General features: G+C 38.0%; 1 protein-coding gene across 9 annotated transcripts in view; it reads left to right on the top strand.

The window, feature by feature from the left end:
• Nucleotides 1–20441, top strand: part of LOC150104491 (RNA-binding protein Musashi homolog Rbp6-like) — a 768426-nt gene that overhangs the window by 471297 nt on the left and 276688 nt on the right. For 5 of the 9 annotated variants that reach the window (XM_090395177.1, XM_090395179.1, XM_090395174.1 and 2 more), the window contains exon 9: nt 1036–1105. In XM_090395177.1, the coding sequence (XP_090251303.1) occupies nt 1036–1105 (70 nt within the window). The remainder of the gene's footprint in view (nt 1–1035; nt 1106–20441) is intronic. The other 4 variants (XM_090395182.1, XM_090395176.1, XM_090395180.1 and 1 more) reach the window with 1 other exon arrangement.

Here is a 20441-nt window from a genome sequence, read left to right as displayed (position 1 = left end):
TAAACTTTTAGTTTGGACAAATGAATGGGATTATAGTTCAAATATTAATAAGTGAAAGGTGTTGTACTTTGGAGTTTAGAGATATAAGGATGTGTACTGTACTGATAGAACTATGCTTCAGGAAGTGGACTGCACATAGTCAAATCAAGCTCACATTTGTTTACCCAATTTCCATGTGATGTGGAAATGTTGGAAGGAGTCCATAGATGTGATTAAGGCAATATCAGGACTCTGAAAATGTTGACTTTCAGGTAAAAGGAATGCAAATTGTAGAGTTTAGTTCTCTGTCTCTGTTATATCAACTAAAATAGTTGATATAATAGAGACATTTAACTTATTAAGGGAATTTTATTGGATTAATACATAGAGAATTATAAAAAGAATAGCTGGTGAGAGGAGAACAAGCAACTATCTCTGGAAATTGTGTGAATTTATGGTGATGAAGAGTATTTGCAGTATTTTTTCTATGAAGAGTTGTTGGTGAGTGGAAGACATTACAAAAATGTGTTATGACTGCTGGGAATGTTAAAGATTTTAAAGTTCAATATAAAAGATATGTCACTGTTTGAGTAAACGTATCATAGTGAATCTGCTGACTTTATGGAGGTTGATGCAATGATGATGATAATATTATTATATGTGAATTTATTATTATTACCCATGACCTCATGGAGTGAAAGACTCATCTAAAGGCACATCAAATTTTTAAGTTTGAAACCTTTATTAGCATATTTGGCACATGTCAATTTTGATTTATTCAGCTGAAGTGAAGCCTACAGAGATGAGCATACAAAATTATTTATTGTTGATAACTTTATGATAATCTGTTTTGTTATTTAAAATATTTGTTATGACTGCATTCTTGTACAGTAAAAAACACAAATTGATCAATGCTGTCATTCAACATTAATCTTTAGTTTTACAGCACTAATAAATAGACTTAAAAATTCATCATTGCATAATAATATGGTTACAGTTTAAATTTTCTTGTTAAGCTAATTCAATTCAATTCACCAGGTTGCATTTTTGTTTTAGGTTGAATGCAAGAAAGCCCAGCCAAAAGAAGTAATGATGCCTAATAATGCAGCACGTGGTAGAGTAGCAGGTTTGAATTATAATTTGATGATAAAGAAAACTACTATGTTTTGCCACACATATTTCATGCAGATTGGGATGGGAGGCAGAATAAATAGGCATATCTACTGATTTTGACATTTCCTTATTATCAAATAATTTTTTAAGAATGTAACATTCCTCATATTTGTATATGGTACTCAAAACAACTCCATTTATAATGGAGTTGTTATGAGTAATGAGAGAATGTGCTAAAGAACTGACAGCGCCTTTGACCTGGCTTTTCAATCAAAGTCTGGCTGCGGGAAAGGTGCCCAGGGAATGGAAGGAAGGGAAGATAGTGCCATTGCATAAGGGCGGTAGCAGACTGGAAGTGTCTAATTTTAGGCCACACAAAATGGTGGCCTGATGACACACAAAAGTTGTTAAGATCTTAGAGAATTTAGTGAGGGACGGTATACAGCATTGGGCAGATGAGGGTAATGTTATCTTTTAGAGTCAACATGGATTTGTGAAGGTCGCTCTTGTTTTAGCAATATGCTAGCCTTTTATAACAAAGTTACAAGAGCAGTAGATGAGGGAAAGGCATATAATGCCATTTTCTTGGATTTAGCAAAGGCATTTGACAGGGTACCACATGATAAGCTGATATTTAAGTTGAAGCACATGGGTCTGGATGTCAGGTTGGTCAACTGGATTGAGGATTGGCTATCTGATAGGTATCAGAGAGTTGTGTATGGTGGGGCAGTTTCAAGGAGGCAGAGAGTTACAAGTGGGGTCCCACAGGGCTCAGTACTGGGACCTATATCTTTTAATCATTATATCAATGATATTGTAAGGGGAAATTCAGTTGTTTGCGGATGATGTGAAACTAGAAAGGGTTATTAGTAATAGTGCAGATGTGGTAGCCCTGCAAAAGGATTTGAATAAGCTAGATAGATGGGTAAATGAATGGGGGTTCTCGGTTTAATGCAGCATAATATAAGGTCTTGAAGTTTGGGACACATCAATGGGATGCTGCATATTCTATGGAAGGAGCTATACTGGAGGAATAGTGGAGACAAGAGATATATGAGGTTGATGATTGATAGAACCTGAAATTTTGGGTACATATTGCAAAGGTGGTGAAGGTAACACAGAGGATTGCTGCAATAATGAGAAGGACACTGACCTGCAGAGATAAAAGTTTTATCATTCTGTTGTATAAGACTCTGATCAGGCCACACTTAGACTATTGTTCTCAGATTTGGTCCCCAGGATTTGAAGGGGATAAATTAACTGTGGAAAGAGTACAAAGGGGGATAACAAAGATGGTTTCAGGACTGTACAATGTTAGTTAGGAGCAGGGTTTTTTTTCTAAATAATAGTTTACCTTAACTCTATCATCTCATCTCATAACACAAGAAAATCGAAACATACCAGGCCTTTGAAGCTCTTGTTCTTTTACTTTTGACAAATGGATATTACATATATCAAATAGAAAATAAAACATTAAAGCAAAGGTGAAATAAGTTTAAAAAATACTTTAGTTTTCACAATAGCTTCTAAATTGGGCTCATCACACTGGTGTTGCCATCTTCACAAGTTCGTTCCTTACTCTTCATGTCTTTTGCTAGATGTGTGCCTTTCAGAAACCAGGAATTGATGTATGATAAGGGTTGAAACACAGGCAGAGGATGAACAACCAGCTTGACGAACATCAGTGTACTCACGGTCTTCATTTGTAGAGAAGCTCTTGTCGGTGTAATGATCAGGTTCATCTGGGAAAAGCCACACTCACATTCAGCAGTAGAAATGGGGATGCTATTGATAGTGTTTATTAACTGTAATAATGCAGCAGGCATTTTCGTCTCTGTCAGGAATTCACGAAAACGTCTAACAACCTGTCATTTTGGAATTCTTAGCTTCTTACACAAACTCTCCACTTCAGTCTCACTGAAAGTAACATTCCTTTCAGCACCGTCTGGCCAACATTATTATTATTATTATTATAATTACCCCAAGACCTCATGGAGTCAAAGACTCATTTGGGAGGTCCTTTTATCACACACACACATCTCATCTTACCATGTCTTAAACACACTCAAACTCCTTGCAGACACCACATTATCAGGTAAGGCATTCCAATCATTCACAACTCTGCACGAAAAAACCTGCCTCTCACTCCCCTACTCACAGCCTCTTTATACAGTTTCCAGGGATGACCTCTGGTTCTCCCCTGATCTCCCACTATTCTCTGTAAAACTCCTCCAGCATTGATCCTATAACAATCCCTTACCAACTTGTAGGTCTCTATCATATCTCCCCTCTTCCTCCTGTCCACCAGACTCTGCAAATTACATCTTCTCAATCTTTCCTCATACTCGACATTCCAGAGGTCAGAAACTACCTTGGACCCTTTCCAACATCTATTCATCTTCTGAAAACCCGGTGACCAAATCTGGACACAATAGTTCATGTGTGGCCTAATTAAAGCCTTATACAACGGAACAAGAATCTCCCTACTTCTACATGTCAGTGTCCTCCGCATCATTCCCAGAATCCTTTGTGTTGTCTTCACAGCTTTGGCGATGTGTCCCTAAATTTTAGATCTTTATCCACTATCCCCCCCAGATCTCTTATTTCCTCTACCTCCAACAATATATTCTCACCAAGCATAAATTCTGCATCCCATCTTTGTTTTCCAAATTTTAAAACTTTACATTTTGCAACATTGAGGTTAAATCCCCATTTCCGTGCCCAATCACTCAATCTATTCAAGTCTTCTTGTAAGGCCACAACATCTTCACTACTCTTTATGGTTCATCTCAACTTTGCATCATCTGCAAACAACTGAATATCTCCATCCAAATCTTTGCCAATATCATTAATATACAAGTTAAACAGTAATGGCCCTCAGACAGACCCCTGAGGCACTCCACTAGTGACTTTCCTTTTCCTGGATATCGCACCCCCATACACAACTTGTTGATACCTATCAGATAGCCAGTCTCCAATCCAATGCACTAATCTAATATCCCCCCCCCCATCTGCTCTAGTTTGACTGTCAACCTATCATGCTGTAATCTATCAAAAGTCTTTGCAAAATTTAAGTATATTACTGTGTATCCTTCTCCTCTGTCCAAGGAAGCAGTCACTTATTGTAATAAGTAAGTAGATTAATTACTAAAACATGACCTCCCTTTAGCAAATCCATGCTGTCCATCAAAGATAATACCACTGTTGTCAACCCAACTCTGGATCCTAGTTCTCACAAGCTTCTCCAACAACTTAACCTCAACACTGACACACAGATAGGCCTATAATTTGATGCTTGAGTTCGATCACCTCCTTTATGAAGTGGCACAATCTTGCCCTCCTTCCACTCCTTAGGAACTTGACCAAGTGCAAGACTCGTATTAAAAAATATGTCGAGGCAGGTAACAACTCCCTGGCACAGGGAAATTTTCCATTCGTTGTTTCAAGCAGTCATAAAATTTTGTAGGATCGAGAGAACGATTCACATTTGTTAATCGACTGGTTACCCTCGTCTCTAAAGTCACTCCTTTAAAGTTCAGATTTTCAACTGCTTGTACAAAATGTCTGCCATTGACTTTCTTGTTTTTATTCAGTCGAATTCGAATCTGTATTGATATACTGCTATGTAGAGCTTTGCAGAGTGTAATATCCCTTGCTTGCAGTTCAATACTATGCTCTGACAATTCTTGGAGAGTTTAAGGCATTCCAATCATTCACAACTCTGACACATCAATCCAAGATCCAAAACAAAATCAACACTTGTTATTTTGTTCAAAAGGCCTTCGTACATTATTCTTTCAGATTTGTCTCTGTTTTCATCTTGTTTTGCTGCTGTAAAATGAGCTGCAAGTGCTTCATAATCTTTCCACACTGCGGAAATACTTCTAAAACTAGAAGCCACCAATGTGTACTTAAAACTCTTCCAATTTTGAAGATTTCCTTGTCAAGATCTTCAGCTACTTTGCCTAGTTCTCTGACATTTTTGGGTGACTGGTGATAGAGGCAGTAAAGTTTGTCAAGAAATTATGTGAAGTGGTTGATTTGTTCTGGGAAGTCTTTTTTTACAACGTCATCAACAGCAAGCTCGAGTCTATGGTGTGTACAATATCCAAAATAGGAGGATATCATTCCTTAATCAAAGCCACTACTCCTTTTTTCATACCCAACATCACAGCTGCTCCATCACAGGCAATGGCAACAAGATGTTTCTTCAAATAATCATCATGAAATCCCAATTCATTAAGGGTGTTGATCAAGCTATGAAAAATACCTTGTGCAGATACATTTGCTAACTCTGCAATGTCAATAACAATATTTGTGTGTTGCTCCATATCAGGTAGCATTGTGCATACATATATTATTAATGATGATAACTGGCTAATAATGGTGCATTCGTTAATCAAAAGGGAAATCTCACAGTTTGACTCTTATTTTTTTTAAAAAGGATTTTTTTCATCTCAGTTCCAATATGATTTGTTATATTGATACAAACATTTGTAGAATGTAGAAAGTTTTCGATCTTTTGCAGATTCTATAATTTTAGTGGGAGCAATGTGAGCTGAACTGTTCTTATGATCGTGAATTTTTTTAAGTAGTGTGCAGTCATTTGCTCTTTTTTTTATTCCTACTATAATGAGAAATTTGAATATTTGCCATGGCTTTGAAATATTCATACCTTGCTTATTCCTTTCTACTCCCAAACTTGAGACTTCATTACATATTTTACAGCCAATTTGTTTATTCTCCACCAACAGCCATTCATTTTTGTTGCAAAAATCAAGTTTTTGGTCTAGAGTCCAACAGTCGGGCAGATCTTCTTGTGCATCTCTACTCATCATAGTCGTCTTTATAGCAACTGTAGCAGCCACGTATTTTATCCCTCCAGTTATTGTATCACTGTCCATCGGGTCTGTTTTTGCCCCATCACTATCACTACACTTATTGGTCTCAAGATTTAACTTTTTAGTTGCAGGAGCGGAAGAGAAAAATTTGTGTTATTTTACTATTCATTGTGTAAAACTGGTGAAACTTCCATGAAACACATTAACCCACTCACCCACATTGTAAAAGTGTGACTCTACTTGGGTAGAGAACGTCTGCTTTGTATGCTTGTTCACATAGAAATTCCGCTTCCGTTAACTACCGTAACTTCCGGCCGACTATTGATTCTAATCTAAAACTTCGATCTTCGAGGTTCAGTGTCAACAACACAGGAATGACAGCACTAGATTGGATGAACCAAAGATGACCCTTGATTTATGTTGTCAATGATCATAATTGAGAATTTAAAATGGAGGCAGTCCTAGTTTTGAAATACTTATAAAATATGTGTTTAGGGACCATTAAAGTCCTAAAAGTTTATCGGAACGCGTTCTGGCTGGAAAAAAAGCCCTGGTTATGAGGATTGACTGAGTGATTGTGGACGGCAGAGTTTGGTGGATAGAAGAAGGAGAGGTGATATGATTGAGACTTTTAAACTGTTGAGAGGTGGTTACAGGGTTGACACTGGGGAGTTCTTTTGCTTGGTTGAAGCGGGAAGGAGTGATGACAAGGAGCCATCCCTGGAAGTTACGAAAGCAAACTGTGAGCAAGAGGGTGAGGAGTGGTTTCTTTGCTTGGAGGGTGGCTGAACCATGGAATGCATTGCCTGATAGAGTGGTGAGAGCAAGAACAGTCAATGAGTTTAAGGAGTGGTATGATAGACTTTGTGTTTCCTAGGAGGGACCTCCCACGATGAGTCTTGATAGACTTTGTGTTTCTTAGGAAGGACCTCCTGCAATGTCTTTTGACTCCATGGAGGCCTGAATAATAATAATAATGCTGGTGCTCATGTTTAACACGAGGTTTGCAATGAGCTTTAAAAGGGTGAAAGGAGTACAAAATTGTTTCTGTTTACAAAATATGTAATAAAACTGAGACTTTGAATTATAAACCACCAATTTTTATGTCTAGAATTGTGTTTAAGGTGCTGGAGAGTTTGATGAGGACTGGGATCCATAATTGATTGGATAGCAGCATTCTTTGTACTGGTGGTCAGCACGGTAAGGGAAGATTGTATTTTACCCATTTACTTATGCATTACAAGTCATTCATTGTTGGTGCATTTTCCTGTTCTTGTAATTTATTGTACACATCCTTCCCTTCTCCATGAAAATGACCTGCTTTTCAGTGCCTTGCTTAGCACACTATCGCACAACATCAATGAGGTTATTTTTTTCGACCAGCTGTTGCCCTGTACAGTACCCCCTCCCCTTCGTCTATTTCCTTTCCTCATTAACTTTAGTCTCAAGTATATTACATATTTTCCTCCTATCTGTCAAGCTCTGCAACCCCTCCCCAAACTATTCTCATACTTCATGAGTGCAGTCTGAAGACTCATCACAGGAAGTCAAAACCATCTACATAATAACTATCATACCTCTCTTTTTATGCATTCTCTGACAAAACGCTCACTGTAGAGACTCATTCACCACTCTTCAATTGAGGCACTTGTTAACATAATCTCTGTCAATGAGTATTTAGGCTTAGGTGCTGGTTTACACTCTTGATAGAATTTAATGGAATATTGACATCAAAGGTAAATAACTAAACAGGAGGTTTGTCTTTATTAAATGCAATAATCATCTGGGCAATAGCACCCTTTCATTTGCAATTTACAGAAAACCCACCCACACAGGAACATACAATTATATATAGTTACAGGGTTGACACTGGGGAGTTCTTTCGCTTGGTGAAGCAGTGGGAAGGAGCGATGACAAGGGACCATCCTGGAAGTTGCAAAAGGAAGCTGTGAGCAAGAGAGTGAGGAATGGTTACTTTGCATGGAGGGTGGTTGAACTGTGGAATGCATTGCCTGCAGTACCATTGACAGGGTGTAACATAGAGTCAGTCTGCCTCGTGGCACAGTTTCAGTGAGGGTGCTTCTTCAGCCATATTGCAATAGGCGACGTTGCTATGCTAACAATTCCTGTGAGCATAGGAAGTGCAGAAACAAGTTTTCCAAACTTAAACTGATTAAAAATTATTTGCAAACAGCAATGACACAAGAAAGATTGGTTGGTCTAGCAACTATATCGACAGAGGTGAACATAGCTTATAATTTAAATTTAGAAGAGTTTATAATTTAAATTATTATTATTATTATGTGAAACCTCCAGGAAGTCCAAAGACTCATCGAGAGATAGTGTGCCAACAGCATTGAACGATTGATCACCTTCCAACTACTCACCATGCTCAAACTTGCTTAACTTTTTGCGTGAGCCATTATAGTAGCAGAGGCTCTAGAAGTTTTATTGTGCGATATCCCCGTAGAGCAAACATTTAATTAATATTATTATGTAATTGTTTTGCATTAATGTTTCTCTTGCCATAAAAACAAAATAGCAATTGGAGATTTTCTTATATTTTTGTCTTATAATCCATCAGAGGTGATATTTAATTGTTTGCCTCAGGGCGTGATCTAATTTGCCAACGGCCCTGATTGCCTGATAGAGTGAGAGCAAGAACGGTCATTGAGTTCAAGGAGTGGTATGATAGACTTTGTGTTTCCTAGGAAGGGCCTCCCACGATGAGTCTTTTGACTTCATGGAGGCCTGAATAATAATAATAAGAAGAATAATAATATATGAACTTTCCAATCATCTTCTTTCTAAATATTATGGTGTCATCACTTGTTAACAACTTGAAACACTTGTCGACAGAGCCTCCAACCTCTGTTCCACCCAAGCTGTCCTTACAGTGGAACTCACCTTTATTCACCAAACTTTCTGTCCAATGGTTACAGTCAAGGATGGCTCATGCATAGGCACTGCAGAACTGCAGCATCCCCAATTCAGTCACTTGGGGATTGAATTGGGGATGTTATATCGATATATAACATCCCCGATATATAAATATATTTATTAATTTATTTATATTTGCTTGTAATACTTAATTTTATCATCGACAATCCAATACAATTTTCTTATTTTGTATAAAAAATAATAAAAATACATCTTGTAGCACTTAGGAGGGTGAAGGACGCTAGCAGCACTGTGTTTACCACAGTGTTATATTTCAATGCGCGCAAATATATGCACGTCATAGTGAGATGCGAGCTATTAGCATAATGCGGCACTGTCCTTCGTGCAGTTCCACTGTTGTTTATATGCAGTTTGTGCCAGTAGTAGAGTGTTTGTAGTGCTTATCGTGTTTACTCCATCTTACTTATTTTATTTATTTTTTATTTACTTATTTAACAAGGATAAATTAGCTAAATTGCCTACAGAAGAAATAAAATTGACCACTGAAGCATATCCCATGATCAACAAAACGAAACTTGAAACTGAACTTCGAGTATTCTACAGTAGACCCGACATGCATGATTATTGTAAATTAATTGACTTGTTAAAATTTATAACAGAAAATCATTTAGATTCTGTTCTTAGTGAAATTACTGTATTGATAAAAATTCTCTTGACAATTCCTATGACTACATCTGACCCTGAACGCTGTTTTTCAACATTAAAGAGAATAAAAACATATCTGAGCAGCACTATGAATCAGGATAGGTTAAATGCACTCGCAGTGATTTCAACGGAGAAAAAATTCTTCAACTTCTTCCCATTTTATCAAAAATCTCCTGTATGTCAACCTGATAACAACCCCTGACTAGCTTATATGTCTTAATCACATCCCCCTCCCTCCTCCTCCTTCTCCTCCTCTATTCATGAAGCTTTGCAATTTACATTCTCTGTCCTCGTACTCTACATTCCAAAGACCACTGATCACCTTTGTGAATCTTCTCCTTTCTAACATATCTTCATCACTATGAAAACCAGGAGAACAGATCTGTGCACAGTACTCCCTATGAGGCCTGATCAAGACCTTATACAATGGCACCATACCCTTTTTGTTTCTGCATATCAGTGTCCTCCACATCATTGCCATTATCCAATGTGGAGTTTTCACAACTAGTACAATGTAACCCCTGAATTTCAGGTCTTTGTCTAACACCACTCCCAGATCTCTTCTCTCCTCTACCTCCTTTAAAATCTCTACCTCTTTTTAGAATCAGTAAGAGATGTTAAAAAAACAGCCTGATCTTAATAAATATGTCCATGGTTTTATTAAACTTCCCAAGATTTGAGAAACTTTAATTCTTAGGTTTCCCACTCAGCATTGAAGACTAGCCAACACCACCCATAGAAGGTGTCCCTCATAAGACTTTAGTCTTGATTCAGTCTAATTTCATTTCTTCCACTTATTGTTTCTTCTGTGTGAAATTACTATCTTAACATTGTATGCCTGAAGATGTCTCAGTGATAAAGACAAAATATTGAAACTGTTAAATTATTTCTCTTTCTGCTGTCATTATTCCATTAAATTATATCATGACTTTCTCTCAATTTCCTGGGCCCTATTTTTCTCCTCTCTTTGCCAGGTGCTGAAAAATTTCCTTTTATTGACTTAAATGTTTCTATCCAGACATATCTCCTCTTTTCTTCCTATCAGCCAGCTTCTGAAACTTAATGATCCTCATTCCATCGTTATAAGGAACAGTCCATATGCCACTTATTAGAGTGCAAAAACAGAGGGTGAAAGAATTGATAGTTGTGGCAGGCATGAATGAATTGAAAGGAGATAAATTTTTTATGAGAGAGGACTTGAAAGTATTGTTAAAGGTAGTGAAAGAAAAGCATGACAGAGTTAGAATGGTGAGTCTGTTGCCGCAGTGTGACAGAGAGGAGTTTAGAAGGAGGGCCATAATCGCAAATGACATTATGCACAGGTTATGCAGACAGTGTGGTGTGGAATTCGTGGATGTGTGGAATGAGTTTGATGGGCGAAAGGATTTATACAAGATGGGTGGCCTGCATTTGAATGGATTTGGTGTGCGGAGACTGGAAAAAGTGTTGCTGAATGAAGTGAAAATAGATGTGCAGAACCAGGGAAACTAGAACTACCAAGGAGGGGGGGGGGGATATGCGGACATCAGTGAGACGGTTGATTGTAAGAATGTATATAGTGTACCCAAGCCAGTACTAAGGACAAAAAATCGGAATGGGATAGTTAAAATAAAGCATCAAGATAGGGGTGGGACAAAGGGATCACTGCATTTCATGTATACTAATGCCAGGAGTATTAGGAACAAGAAGGAAGAATTTTTGGATTTGATTGGTTCTTCCTGGCCACAGGTTATTGGCATTAGTGAAACATGGCTGACGGAAGATGATATAGTTAGAGGGATAGAATGTGTAGGTTATAGTGTGTTTAGGAGGGACAGAGAGAATAAAATGGGGGGGAGGGGTGTTATTGATGATAGCTGATGAACTGCAGCCAAGGAGAATTAAATTCGTATCGCAGGATAGTGAAAAGAGCTCATTTGAGGCTATTTGGTATGAGATTGTAACGGGCAGAATAAAATATACAGTTGGGTGCTGCTATAGACCAGGTGATGGAATAGATGGTGGAGATAGTATGCATAAACAAATTGATGAAATGAGTGGAAGGAGGGTAATTATTATGGGGGATTTCAACTATGGTAACATTGATTGGAAAGAGGAGAGGACACATGGGAGGAAGGAATTGGATTTTATTCAATTATTAAGGGATAACTATCTGAGACAGCATGTAATTGAAAATACTAGGGGTGTGAGAGTGCTTGACCTGGTTATAGCATCTGAGAATTTTACTATAATGAATATGACCATATTGCCACCTATTGGTGAGAGTGACCGTAAGATCTTGACCTGGGAGGTGGCTAAAGGTGTGGAATTTTCGATTAAGACAGGGATATGTGGAATTACTGTGCTGGCAAGTATGACAAGCTCAGGAGATTGCTTGGATCAGTGTCATAGCATGTACAACTGCAAGGGCTGGATGTCGATAGAGCATGGGAAGTGGTCAAGGAGCATTTAGAGGAGGTTATGGCTAATTGTATACCTAGGGTCCAAATAATAAAACAAGTAGGGGTTAAATGGATGAATAACACCATTAGGCTTGAGCTGCAAAAAAAGAAACAACTGTGGAGGAAATTTAAAGAAAGAGGTGACCTGCAGCACACAAACGGCATAAAGTGCAGGCCAGAAGGGTAACGAGTGTGGTAAAAAAAGCAAAAGAGGATTATGAAAGGAAACTAGCTATGCAAGCTAAAGAGAATCCCATACAGTTCTTTCAGTATGCTGCAAGCAAGAAAAAAAACTGTACACAGCAAAATGATTTTAAGGAATGACGATGGTAAGGAGGTCACTGAATCAGTCGATATAATGGAGTTACTGAGCGAGCGCTTTGCAAAAGTATATCATCCAAGTGGTGACATTGGAAATATGAAGGAACCATTAGTTTATACGAAATTGTGATGAATGAAGTGGAGGTGAATAGTCTATTACAGAACCTTAATGTGAATACATCTGTGGGATTGGATGGTATACCGGCACGGGTCTTGCGTGAAGTGACTAAAGAATTATCAGTGCCCTTGACCATGTTGTTTAATCTGAGTCTTGGGTCTGGTTAAGTCCTGAAGGTGTGGAAAGAGGGGAAAATAGTTCCACCGCATAAAGGAGGATCCAAGACTACAGTTGCAAATTACCGACCGATAAGCACATCAGGAGTCGTTGTCAAGGTCTTGGAGAAAGTAGTCAAGTCAAAAATACAGGAATGGATTGATGAAAATGAGATACTGTATGGGGACAGCATGGCTTTGTGATGGGTAGATCATGCCTCAGTAACTTGCTCAAGTTTTATAACACGGTGACGGCTGAACTGGATGTGGGTAATGGGTTTACAGTGATACTGCTGGACCTGGCTAAGGCATTTGACAGGATACCACATGGAATTCTAATCCATAAACTACAACATATGGGAATGGATATAGGGTTGGTGAGATAGATAGGTGGGTGGGTAATGAAGAGATATCAGAGAGTAGTTTATTCAGGAGTAGAGTATAAAATATGGCCTGTGACTAGTGGTGTGCCATAGGGTTCTGTTCTTGGACCACTGCTGTTTAATTTGTTCATTAACGATATAGGGAAGGATCTAAGAGCAACAGTTCATTTGTTTGCTGATGATGCAAAGTTGGGTAGGGCAATAGTGAATGCAGAAGATGTCAAAATCTTGCAGGACGACTTGGATAGATTGGAGTTCTGGGCTAAGTAGAATGGATGTCAATTTAATGTGACAAAATGTAAGGTTATGCATTTTGGAGTGAAAAGATTAGCAGCAGTATACCACATTGGTGGAACTGTACTCCAGGAGATTGATGAGGCCAGGGACTTGGGAGTGTTGGTGGATAGGGAGATGAAGTTTAGGGGGCACATTGCAAAAGTAGCTAAATCAGCTCATCAACTCACTTGGTTGTTGAAAAATACCTTGACGAGCAGAGACAAAGAAGTTATTGTACCTCTCTACTGAGCCTTAATAAGACCTTCACGACTACTGTGCCCAGATTTGGTCACCTAGGTTCCTTCTTGATGGGGAGGAGGTGGAGAGGATCCAGAGGCGAGTGACTAAGATGATAGCAGGTCTATGGAATGAACCATATGAGAACAGGTTGAAGATTTGTGGGTTGCAGAAATTAGTTGATAGGCGGAAAAGGGGAGATATGATTGAGACATTTAAATTGCTAAAGGGTTTCTATAGGATTAACTCAGAGGATATTTTTGAGATCAGGACTGGTGGTGGGAGAACTAGGGGACACCTATGGAAGCTGGGCAAGAGTGTGGTTAGCAGGGATGTTAGAGCTGGGTTCTTTACTTTTAGAGTGGTAAATGAGTGGAATAAGCTGCCAGAGTCTGTTGTGGGTGCTAGGACAGTGAGTGAGTTCAAGGCAAGGTATGATAGATACTGTGAGAATGTCGTATAGTTGTATGGACATGATGTTTAGGGCCTCCTTCGATGAGTCTAAGGACTCCCTGAAGTTGCCCGTAATAATAATAATTATCTTGGTCAGTCACTGTTAGATCCTCTCCACCACTTCTTCATGCTCAGGAAACCATATGACCAGATCTGTGCAAGTAATCCAAATGTGGCCATATAAAAGCCTTATATTTTGGGAATGATAACTTCCTTATCTCTCATTGTTATTATTATTATTATTATTCCTGACACCTCAAAGGAGTCCGAAGACATCGCGGGAGGACACCTACAGCTGTCTCAACCACTGCACCGAACCTCTACAACGAATCATCTCCATCAACGCCATCTACCGGCCACCACAACTAGTATTTTTTGTCTGTAAATTGCGTGTGTTCTGAATGGCCCATTTGTCTGTATGCTGGATGAAAAACCAGAGTTTCCGGGAGAAAAAACCCTGCTACCTCCGTATGAGATCAGCTAACTCACCTTCAATTGAAATTGTCCGGATAAAGATTCTCGCTCTTAATCTTTGAGCTACCTTATCCACTTTTGCAGTATGCCCTCTGAACTTCAATTCCTTATCCAATAATCCCAAATCCTTATTTTCCTCAGTTTTCAGGAGGACACTTGCAGACTATTATACCTAATACCACTTGTATGCACTTGTAGACTAGTTTACCTAAACATTATTATTATTATTACGTGACACCGCCAGGAGTCCAAAGACTCATTGAGGGAGGGCACCCTACAACTGTCTCCACTACTCAATCCACCAACTACAATGAACCACAACTACCATCATCATCTACACCACCATCACCACTAGTATTTTCACAGACAAGCTCAAACATCCATGCCCAGGGTGGGATTTGAACCCACAGCCTTTTGGCTGGAGAGCAGATATCTAACCACTTGGCTATCCAGGCTGGCCCCCTCACCAACTATATTTCCTAGTGTATAACAACATCCCACTATATGTCTTATAAACATCTATCTCACACCATATACTCTCAAAGTCTTAGTGTTATTTCCACTGTGATTCTCCACTCTGAGAAGGGCACAGTTCATCTCTTATCATGAGTAACACTCCACCACCACCACCATATTTACATTATTACCTATCCTGCTGAAATCTGCTATATCCTTCAATTTCTATGCATGATAGGCCATCCTCCTCAGTTAACTAAGCATTGTGTCCTCTGAATTTTGTTTACAATTTCAGAAACAAAACAAAAAAATAAATAAAAGTCTGCCTTTCCAAATCTGGCAAATACGGCAAGTGTGTTAGCACTACACTGCACTGTGATGGAAGCAAGAAACTCTTTCACATTAAAAGCACATTATGCAGGCGTGCATTGTTGTACAGCACCAGCCAGTGGTTGTTCAGCTGTTCTTTCCTCTCGCTCATCTCATTTTTGTGCAATCATCTGTGTAGTAATTCCTTGATCGTTGTTGATGAGCTCATGTTGATGTCGAATTTTTCCACATTTTATCTCTCCAAACCAAGATGCCTGCTTAGTTCTGGATTGCCTTCTGTTAAATCCCTACCATCTGAAATTCATGTGAACCACTCAAAAAAACTCATGTATGTGATAGATAGTCAACCCTATACATCATTTTAGGATCCTTAAATGTTTGAGGTGGATGTGCTCAGTTTAAAACATAATTTTATCACCACTCATTCCATTTTTATTTTGAACCAAAGCACTAATGCTGTCTCACTCAAACAGAATCACTGTTTAAGTGAAACAACATATGCATCAATAACAAAATAATTATTGATGCACATGTACTCGTTAAAAAGCAAGCACTCTGATGGTTAAAATGATATATGAGTGAGGCCAATTCTTTTTACAGTACACCTGTAAAAAATCTGTTATTTAATGTACATGTTGTGTGTACTTCTTCATTTAGTCATTTGTGCCCACTTTCTTGTAGTTCCTTACTCTTTTCTACAGCTTCAGTTACACTTCACAATATGAAATAACAAAGTTAATGAGTGATCTTTCAAGAAACGCTCTATTTATCATTTGCTCTATTTATTGTCCATGACATGAGGAACCTTTATCTGGTCTCTTTCGATGGAAGGTGAATTAGCTGGTCTCATAGGGGTTTTTTCATCGGGAAACTTGGGTTTGCCCCAAGAACAGGAAAACCGACCCCATGAACACACACAGATTACAGTCAGGAATACTTAAGACTAGCCATAGACCTGATTCTTCAGCTATGTCGGTCCCGAGCCTGGATAAAATTAAGGGGGGGGGGAATTGAGATGGTGCCATAGCTCCCCATAAAAGGGGCTCCCAGCTGGTGTATTATCATCATATGAAATAAATAAAATAAAAAACCCGATATATATTAGTAGAAACAAGTGGTGAGTATTTGGCTATTTCTCCTGCCATTGCATTCTTCCATATACATTCATTAAAGTTATTATTCCATAGCCATTCTTTTGTTTACTCACCAACAAAAAAACGCTCACTAGGATTCCCTTTAGCTGCTCTTCTAATTTACTCTCAGTTTCGCCTTTCTTACTGAATGCCATTTCTATAGCCTGCACTTTCTAACTTCTCCCAAGCATGTTTGTCATGTTTCTCCTTACATTGCTTTTGAAACATTTTTCTTTTCATGCATATGCTCTTGATGATTTTTCTCATACATTTAAATTCAATTCATGACTGGTTTATTCTCCTTACTTTGGGAATATAGGTTGATACTGACGAATTCTTACCCATGCAGTTTTTCATGTCATAATACTACTTTGAGCTGTCTTGCCTTTGTCATACCTACCTGCTCAGTGGTTTCACGTGTCTTTCAACTAAATTCTAAACATCCCATTAAAAGAAGCAAATAAGCCACTATCCCTGGGATCCTTTGGACAGAATCCATGTAGTGCAAAACAAAGCATTTCCATGCCAAATTGGTATTCTTATAAGCTCTCAGGAAAGTTTAAATCTGGCTAAGAAATAAAAATGGATATATAATATCATTTATATTAATAATCAACTATAAAAACTGTATAACTATAAAAACGTTTTTTTTTTCTTATCATATTTCATAAAAACTTTTTTTCTTTCCATATTTTATTAAAATATATTTTTAAATTAGACTATAAAGCTAATTATAGATATTGGCTGGATATGTGCACCATACTAAATATATGGGAAAATGTGCTGAGTTAGAAAGTGGACAGCTTCTTATTCTCCTCAGACCTTTCTGTATTATAAAATTAAAGGATTAAAGGATGATGCACAAGTGACATGACCAAAGAGTACAAGTGACAATACAAAGAAGCAATCAATAAATGCAAAACAGCTACCATATATTTTATTAAAATATATTTTTAAATTAGACTATAAAGCTAATTATAGATATTGGCTGGATATGTGCACCATACTAAATATATGGGAAAATGTGCTGAGTTAGAAAGTGGACAGCTTCTTATTCTCCTCAGACCTTTCTGTATTATAAAATTAAAGGATTAAAGGATGATGCACAAGTGACATGACCAAAGAGTACAAGTGACAATACAAAGAAGCAATCAATAAATGCAAAACAGCTACCAGTAATTCCAAATCTGACTTCATAATGTCCAGTAGCAGAAAACTTTCCTCCTGTCCAAATGGAAGACATGCCTTCTTTTCCCTTGCAAAAGCCAACAGATGCAACTTATGTGTGCTCTCTCTCATGCAGATGACAGAACTATTACAGCACCTAAAGATAAAGCTGTCTTCCTGGCATTGCTCCTCTCATCCAACTTCTGCATAGATAGCCACAGTCATCTTCTACCATACCAGAAACAGAGCATTATATGTCTCCTGTGGTTTCCTGCAAAAAAAAAAAAAAAAAAAAGGCATCAGAAGAATACTACATATCTTAGACACTAAAAGGACTTTCATTCCACTGGCAACTTTTTAATTGTATTTACATGTTGTACTCCAAAAATTAAAGATCCCAAGAAATTATATTCTTGGTTTAATCCTTTATCCAAGTGTAAGCAAACATTCTCCTTTCAAATAATGTTTTTAATGGTTCCAGAAGTTGTTTCTTTCCTGCTTTTAAGAGTTCTGCATATATCTGATCAATACCTGGTGCTTTCCTAGTTTTAAGTTTATCTGTGCTGTGTGTGCTATTGTTCTTTCGTAAAGATATTTGTTTCTTCTTCCATTTCAGTGACTGGAATAGTAACATCCTTAGAGCTTAAGTATAAAGAGCTAATAAGCTTCATTTCGGCAATGAAAACATTACTTAAATTAAGGGGATATTAAATCCCGCATAGTTTTAAAACCAAATAAGAAACTCAAAGATCGGAATCGGAGAGTTTCTTGCCGAATATAGTAAATTATAAAGTATCGGCGACACTAGCATTAGCCAATGCAAGTGATCCTAGTACGTAGTACAATATCGGGCAACTCGTTTTCTATATTCGGCAAGAAACTCTCTGATTCCGATCTTTGAGTTTCTTATTCGGTTTTAAAACTATGCGGGATTTAATATCCCCTTAATTTAAGTAATTCTTAGAGCTGTTTTTATTATATAAGTCTCTAAAGTATTCTTCCCATCTAGTCATTTTTTTTATTTACTTTCAATTAGTTGTCCCTCTTTATTTTTGATAGTTATCATTTTTGTTGCCTGTATCTTACTAGTTTGATCTAGTTGTTTATATAATCCATTGAGGTTGTTTGCTTTTGATAGCTTCTCTTCCATTTTGCATTTTTTTTTTTCTAACCAGTTATTCTTGTCTCTTTTAACTAGTTTTCTAATTTCTCTGATTAATCTATTATATTCATTTCTGCTATACTTCTATTTTAATTTCATGCTTTTTCTTTGGTCACTTAAGGATAAAGGATTAAACAAAGAATATAATTTCTTGGCATCTTTAATTTATAGTATAACCACCAAGTGGAAAAACTTTCAACATGTTGTATCCCAGAACTAATACCTGTCCTCTGTCATCTGTACAATCTTTTATACTCAGCTAGCACTTATTATTATTTCAATTACCACCCCAAGACCTCATGGAGTCAAAGACTCATCTGGGAGGTCCTTTTATCACACACACACACAGCTCATCATACCGTGTTTTAAACACATTCAAACTCTTTGCAGACACCACATTCTCAGGCAAGGCATTCCAATCATTCACAACTCTGCACGAAAAAACCTGCCTCTCACTCCCCTACTCACACCCTCTTTATACAGTTTCCAGGGATAACCTCTGGTTCTCCCCTGATCTCCCACTATTCTCTGTAAAACTTCTCCAGCATTGCTCCTATAACAACCCCTTACCAACTTGTAGGTCTCTATCATATCTCCCCTCTTCCTCCTGTCCACCAGACTCTGCAAATTACATCTTCTCAATCTTTCCTCATACTCGACATTCCAGAGGTCAGAAACTACCTTGGTCAGTCTCCTTTGGACCCTTTCCAACATCTCTTCATCCTTCTGAAAACCCGGTGACCAAATCTGGGCACAATAGTCCATGTGTGGCCTAATCAAAGCCTTATACAACGGAACAAGAATCTCCCTACTTCTACACGTCAGTGTCCTCTGCATCATTCCCAGAAGCCTTTGTGTTGTCTTCACAATTTCGGTGATGTGTCCCTAAATTTTAGATCCTTATCCACTATCACCCCCAGATCTCTTATTTCCTCTACCTCCAACGATATATTCTCACCAAGCATAAATTCTGCATCCCATCTTTGTTTTACAAATTTTAAAACCTTACATTTTGCAACATTGAAGTCAAATCGCCATTTCCGTGCCCAATCACTCAATCTATTCAAGTCTTCCTGTAAGGCCACAACATCTTCATTACACTTTATGGTTGGTCTCAACTTTGCATCATCTGCAAACAACTGAATATCTCCATCCAAATCTTCACCTATATCATTAATATACAAGTTAAACAGTAATGAACCTAAAACAGACCCTGAGGTACTCCACTAGTGACTTTCCTTTTCCTGGATATTGCTCCCCCAATACACAACTTGTTGATACCTATCAGATAGCCAGTCTCCAATCCAATGCACCAATCTAATATACAAACCCATCTGCTCTAGTGTGACTGTCAACCTATCATGAGGTACTCTATCAAAAGCCTTTGCAAAATCCAAGTATATTACTGTGTATTCTTTTCCTCTGTCCAAGGAAGCAGTCACTTTATTGTAATAAGTAAGTAGATTACTAAAACATGACCTCCCGTTAGCAAATCCATGCTGTCCATCAAAGATAATACCACTGTTATCAACCCAACTCTGGATCCTAGTTCTCACAAGCTTCTCCAACAACACCTGACACACAGATAGGCCTATAATTTGATGCTTGAGTTCGATCACCTCCATTATGAAGTGGCACAATCTTGCCTCCTTCCACTCCTTAGGAACTTGACTGAGTGCAAGACTCATATTAAAAAAATATGTCAAGGCAGATGTCAACTCCCTGGCACATTCTTTCAGAATACGTGGTAATATATTATTAAGTCCCACAACCTTAGTAACATCTAGTTTACTCAA

Source organism: Typopeltis vanoorti, chromosome 7, assembly GCF_054136105.1.
Source record: "Typopeltis vanoorti isolate ZY-2024b chromosome 7, IOZ_Tvanoo_1.0, whole genome shotgun sequence".
Classification (NCBI taxonomy): domain Eukaryota; kingdom Metazoa; phylum Arthropoda; class Arachnida; order Uropygi; family Thelyphonidae; genus Typopeltis; species Typopeltis vanoorti.
This window is presented reverse-complemented; position numbering and strand designations above follow the sequence as displayed.